A 6,786-nucleotide genomic window follows, 5' to 3' on the forward strand; every position below is an offset into this window, starting at 1 on the left:
ACACCGACGTCAAGATGACAACACAAGAAATCGCAAGCTTGAGAGCACAAATCGCTGCTCTGACCACAACGTTCACTGAAACCCAACAAAGATTGAATTCGTTGGAAACCCACGCAACACCTAACGTCACAGTCACAAACCAATACCAGGACTGTACACCAAACATCACAGATGAATCACAAATAAACTTAGAAATATTCAAAACCTTACCAGTCTTCACAGGCGATATGAACCATTATAGGTCATGGAGAAAACGCGCCTGGACGCACATGGAAAACATCAAGAATTACGCTACTACACCCATGTACTACACGGCACTCTCGATTGTACATTCCAAAATTCAAGGAGAGGCGGCCGATATTTTAATAAACCACAACACCAAATTCAACTTTTATTCCTTAATAAACCGGTCTCGATTATACTTATGCGGACCAGAGACCTCTGTATGTTTTGCTCGAAGGAATGAAAAGAATAAAGCAAGGAAAAAGGACTCTGGCAGAGTTCCATTCCGAAGTCAGCAAGTCACTTAATCTTGCACTCACTAAAGTTGAGATGGATAATCATGGACCAGGAAATCCATCAGCTATGATTGAATATGCAAACCAGGAAGCTGTGAGGACATTCATTCTCGGTCTGAACAGCAAATATACCAGCGGCACCCTCTACAGTCACAATCCGAAGGACTTAGAAACCGCTTACGCTATCGCGAGTACGATATACCACGATAATATAAACTCACAATTCGACGTTCCGCAATACAATCAGCAGAGACAATATAATACATCACAGTACCAAAACTCAAGCAGAAGACATTACGAGGAGCCACAAAGGTACAAACCTAACGTACAGGTGCAATACAATCAGACAGCACCCCGGCAACAGCATCAACCAATGGACGTAGATTCATCACAACAATACACGAGATCCGCAAATCCCAATAGGGATCATTCCAAACCACAACAAAACAGCTATAACCGCCAATTACAAGGGCTACCTCCAAATAATCAATTTCGCGGTAACCCTCAAAAAAGAGAACGAAATCCTTCATCTCATAATTCCCACGTACAACAGAAATGTCAACGTGTAAACCAGACATGCGACGAAGAACTACAATCGCTTACACCAGAATACGAGAACGATGATTACGAAACAGGCAGCGCTTTTTTAGGCGCATGAACGATTTGCCGTGTCTGCAACGCCACTGCAGGGATACAGGCAAACTTATTAACATCCTGATTGATACTGGAGCAACAAACAACTATATAAGTACAAAATGTAACTTAGGTAAGTCTATTCAAATTAAACCTGTAAAAGTGAAAACTCTTCATGGTTACTCAATAACCAAATCAAAAAAATAATTACATTGTTAGAACATAATCTCACATTTTTTGAAACTGATGCATTAAAAGAATTCGATATGCTTCTGGGTGAACAGGGTCTTAGGAAAATTAAAGCAGAAATCAACCTTTTCGAGTACACGCTCAGTTATAAATATAGGGCCAAGAAAGAAAGTGAATCTGTGCAAAAAATAAATTATACGGTTAATAGTGAAAAATATAGAGCAGAAATCGAAGAAATTATGCAAAGAAATGAAGACACAAATGAAGTGCTACCATATACTACCACGGTACAAGCTACCATTAGAACGAAATCCGAAGATCCTATTTGGACCAAGCAATATCCGTACCCTATGTCGGATAGCGATTTCATTAACAAAGAAATTAACAAACTTTTAGAAAATGAAATAATTCAACCCAGCAAAAGTCCGTATAACTCTCCCATTTGGACAGTCGCAAAAAAAGGTACCGATGAACAAGGGAAACCTAAGCGCAGAATGGTCGTAGACTTTCAGAAACTTAACAATCAAACTGTTACAGATAGATACCCCATACCTGATGTGGCTATGACCATACAAAATTTAGGAAACGCAAAAGTATTTTCAACTCTAGACTTAGAGTCTGGTTTCCATCAGATCCTTATTAATAAATCAGACAGGGAAAAAACGGCTTTTAGTGTAAATGGAGCTAAATACGAATTTCTTACAAGATTACAGTCGACCCAACAAAAATACAGACTATTAAAAATTTCCCTATTCCTACAACACTGAAGGAACTCAGATCCTTCCTAGGTCTCGCAAGTTACTATAGAAAATTTATAAAGAATTTTGCAGCCATCGTCAAACCACTGACTACGGTCCTCAGAGGAGAGAACGGTGGCATATCAAAGAATCAAAGTGCAAAAATAAAAATCACTTTAGACGAACCTGCACTAAAAGCACTGAACATAATAAAAGAAGAACTACAAGCCCAGGTCGAACTCTTCCAACCAAATTTTAACAAACCTTTCGAATTAACCACAGATGCTAGCAATTACGCTATAGGAGCCGTATTATCCCAAAACCAAAAACCCATATCATTTATTTCACGAACGCTCAGTGAAACAGAACAGAATTACTCCACAAATGAGAAAGAGTTACTCGCAATTGTATGGTCACTACAGAAACTACGCAACTACTTGTATGGTATAGCAGATTTAACAATATACACCGACCATCAATCTCTAATATTCTCCATATCAGAAAAAAACCCCAATACAAAATTAAAAAGATGGAAAAATTTCATTGAAGAATATGGTGCAAAAATCGTTTACAAACCCGGACATCAGAACGTGGTCGCTGATGCCCTTTCTCGTCAGCAAATAAACAACACTTTAAATTCTGATGACTCCCAACATTCAGCACAAAGCTCACCAACACAAAGACTCAAACGAGTAAAAAAACCAGTAAACTCCTTTAGAAACCAAATTATTGTAAAACGGTCAGATCAGAACCCCATCGAAATATTCTCACAAAACATATTTTCTAACAGCCGACACACGATCTTTTTTAATACGAAAACTGTATTACTAGATAGACTAAAAAATGTAATTAGACCAAAGATAACTAATGCTATACAAATAGACGAGCAAATGTTATTTTACGTCGAAAATGACATTATCAACACATTTCCAACTGTATCGATTGTACTAGCGCAAAAATTGGTGGACGATATTACCGAAACCGAACAACAAGAACAGATCATACAAGACACACACAGACGTGCTCACAGAAACTACAAAAACAACGCACAGGAAATCTCGCTCAGATACTACTGGCCAAACATACGTGACGCTTGTAAAAAAGAAGTACAAAACTGCGAAATCTGCCTCACAAACAAGTATGAACGCCGACCAAATAAACAACCAATAGGATCAGCACCGATACCGAACAAAGTAGGCGAATACATACACTTAGACTTATTTTTTATGAGCAACAATATGTACATTAGTTCAACCGACAAATATTCCAAATTCTGCCATTTGAGACAAATACCATCAAAGAAAGACACATACAAATATGTTGACGAGATACTGTCACAAATATACCCAAACGCAAAGTTTGTAATGACTGATAACGAGTCAACATTTACTGGCATATGTGCACAACAAATATACAAGCGATTACAAATAACGCATACCAAAACTCCAGCCTATCATTCGACAACAAACGGTCAAGTTGAAAGAACGCATAGCACAATTATCGAACTCACAAAAGTATTAGCGCATCAACACAGTTCGGCTCCTGACGATCAGATATTTGAAGCAGTCCGACAGTACAACAAAACAATCCATTCGGTAACCAACCACAAACCCGAGGACGTGTTTTTTAATCAAAGGGAATATCCTGGCATCAAAGAGCGTCTTCAACAAAACCAACAGAGAGTTTTGCGATACCATAACCGTAATCGGAAACAGCTCAAATACAAAGAAGGAGAGGTAATATATTCAAAAACGCATAGACGAAACAAAAACGGAAAAAAATACGTGAAACACATAGTAAAAAAAGACAACGGAGAAACAATAACGACCAATAAAAAAGTAATTATCCATAAAGACAATATCAGAGCAAAAGCATGTACGGAATAGTATTTACCTTACTTTTCTCTATCGCACTTTGCGACAATATTATAGATTTAAGCCATAGGAAATATGTACTAGTAGAAACTGATCCTGTTTACATTTATCAGGATACAGCTTTCTTGTATCACATATCCAATCTCTCAAAAATATTGGCGCCATACGAAAGTATAATGAAATCATCATTCAATCTAGAAGACCAACCCCAAACTCAAATTTTAGTAAACAAAATCGAAACTCTGAAAACTCAACTCATTCCCAATATTTATAGATCCAAAAGATCACTTAACTGGTTCCATGTTAAAATTCATCACGGGCACACCAGACCACGATGACCTTGTGGAAATAAAAACTTCACTTAATTTGCTAATAGAGAACAATAATAAGCAAAAATTAATTAATTCACAGTTCGAAAGAATACTCGAAAGCCTTGATCCCAAAGCAATAACCGAAAACATTGTTATATCAGAAGTTTATAATGAACTCAAATCAATAACTAACACTATAAATTTTGCAAAAACTAATAATTTCTATTCTGGCACATTAAATTTGAAAGACGTGTACGATTTAATAAACCATGAAAAGTTAGATCTTCCAATAATTAATATATTAGAATATGCCGACATTCATATATGTTACCTACAACAAGCAATTATAACAATATACAAATATCCTATCCTTGAAACTAAATGTAGCTTATTTAATGTATATCCTTTAGCATATAAGCATGGTAAAATTAATTTAGACCCTAAGATCGCAAAGTGTAACGATTATCAAAGAATATCTAAATGTAGAAATTATATGGGTAACTTTATTTGTAAATCAGAACCCGCTGACAATTGTACTATAAAAATATTAGAAGACAAAACAGCACAATGCGAAACAACCCACGAAAATAATGCTCCACTTCGCATCCTAGAGAATGGATACATTTTGACAGATTACCAGCATACTTGGAACAACATGCATATATCAGGCCCTAAATTGATACACTTCAATGAATCCACGAACATCGATAACATGACATATTACAATCATCAAAGACAACTCAGAGAAATAATACACAATCAACACAACGAAAAACTTGAAGTACTCCGTATCCTTTCTTCAAACTCAATATACAAATTCAGCAATATCCAAACACTCTCAACATTTTTGATACCTATTGTAGAAAATCCAGTACATTTTACGTTCTTCATCATAATAGGATTCCTTACTTTAGTAGTCACCACTTACGGTATGGTACACCTCTGCCGATATCGCGTAAATAGAAGAATGCTTCACAGACAAAGGCAAATTGACGAAATATACGAAGTCGAATTGAATCGTCTTCAACAACAACAATCTGTAGCAGCATAGCGAGGACGCTCCGTTTTAAGAAGGAGGGGAGTTAACGACATAGCCTCGCTCCGGGTCACACACACTCACATACACCTTATCTCCTAATATACATTCCGAACAAAGGCGAACTATGTATGTAAACCGATAGAACTCGCTTTGACATGCACTATCAGTCGAACAATAGAAATGAACATGCATTATCTAGAAAGGCATTCTCAACATGTAAACAACAAACATCTGGCAATGGAATAATCCACTGCGATAACCAATTCCGCATCTCAAGTAATAGCAAGATAGCAGATATCGAATTACGACAAAGAAGTCGCATGCAGATAACAGCAGCCGCATTTCATTAGTATAAATAGCTGTAAGATCTTATATTAAAATTCAGTTCTTAAGAATATCAATAAAGGCACGCATTTCGGCGTATAAATAAAATTGTTTAAATTCTTGAACTCATATCGTGTAAACGATATTAATTTCTACAAATCAAGATGTAATTGCTTTTAGCTTCATCGGATCCTTTTATTAATGGTTTTAGAACAAATCCCAAAAATAAAACTTTAGAATTGGACGATGATATTAAAAAATTACTTGTTGAATAAATAATTAATAATATATGATCATTTTTGAATATTTATTGGTTATGTTATATGGGAGGTGGGCGTAGTTGTGGGCGGACTTGTTTCATTTTTAGAGAAATAATAATTTTTATTGATTAAAATCCGTTTGACAATTTTTAACAGTCTAGCTGTGATAACAGCGAAAATATTGGAACTTTTGTGATTATAATATATGACAGATGGGCGTAATTGTGGGCGGATTTGCTTTATTTTTTCTGGACAAGTTCATATTTACAAAATATTACACTGTAGAAAATTTTGTTACTGTAGGAAGATTTTTGATTTTTGTGTTGTATGGGAGGTGGGCGTGGTTGTGGGCGGATTTTAACAATTTTTTTTTTTCATCTAATTTGGCAATATGAGAGATGTGTGCTAAATTTCAAAGCCCTACCTCGATTCCTTCTATTTTTTGCCGCGGCTTGTATGAAGCGGCACCACTGTGCGACGTTTCCTTAAATTGGGTCGTGATGTAGATGGCGTTGGTGGTATATCGCCAGATACCGTTTCCGACTCAAACAATATTGTTGGAGTGGTCAGGGTCGACGAGCTGTCCTATAATAACAAATAAACACATGAAAAATAAATATTAATATTTTTTTTATAAATTATTATATATAAATATATATACTTACATTTATTAAATTTGAAGTGGTGCTCGCTTCAACATTTAATGTAGGCTCGAGGAACTTTAGCGAATTGTAGAGTGGGTCCATGGTAGGTGTTCTTCCAGCCCTTTTCCACTTTTTTTATGAACCCTTTGGTTAAGGCCCCAAAAATATAATATAATGCAATTTTTTTTCATTTCATTATTAAAAATTAGCAAAAGAACAAGAATGTTCCACTTGGCTGATACTTTTGTAATTTAGTG

At 35.9% G+C, this 6,786-nt stretch overlaps 1 protein-coding gene across 1 annotated transcript; it reads left to right on the forward strand.

Annotated features, from left to right (window-relative positions):
* Positions 1 to 1,102: 1,102 nt before the first annotated feature.
* Positions 1,103 to 5,558, forward strand: LOC126766816 (uncharacterized). Its single transcript, XM_050484518.1, has 2 exons — positions 1,103 to 1,284; positions 4,781 to 5,558. The coding sequence occupies exons 1-2, from the start codon at positions 1,173 to 1,175 to the stop codon at positions 5,311 to 5,313; spliced, it is 645 nt and encodes a 214-aa protein (XP_050340475.1). The 5' UTR covers positions 1,103 to 1,172; the 3' UTR covers positions 5,314 to 5,558.
* Positions 5,559 to 6,786: the final 1,228 nt, after the last annotated feature.

Source organism: Bactrocera neohumeralis, unplaced genomic scaffold (assembly GCF_024586455.1).
Source record: "Bactrocera neohumeralis isolate Rockhampton unplaced genomic scaffold, APGP_CSIRO_Bneo_wtdbg2-racon-allhic-juicebox.fasta_v2 ctg2610, whole genome shotgun sequence".
Lineage (NCBI taxonomy): Eukaryota > Metazoa > Arthropoda > Insecta > Diptera > Tephritidae > Bactrocera > Bactrocera neohumeralis.

Coding starts and splice junctions, on each gene's coding strand:
- LOC126766816 (XM_050484518.1), top strand. CDS start 1,173: ATGAACGATTTGCCGTGTCTGCAACGCCACTGCAGGGATACAGGCAAA. Junction 1,285..4,780: donor AAGTACAAAATGTAACTTAG/GTAAGTCTATTC, acceptor TTTGTAAATCAG/AACCCGCTGACAATTGTACT.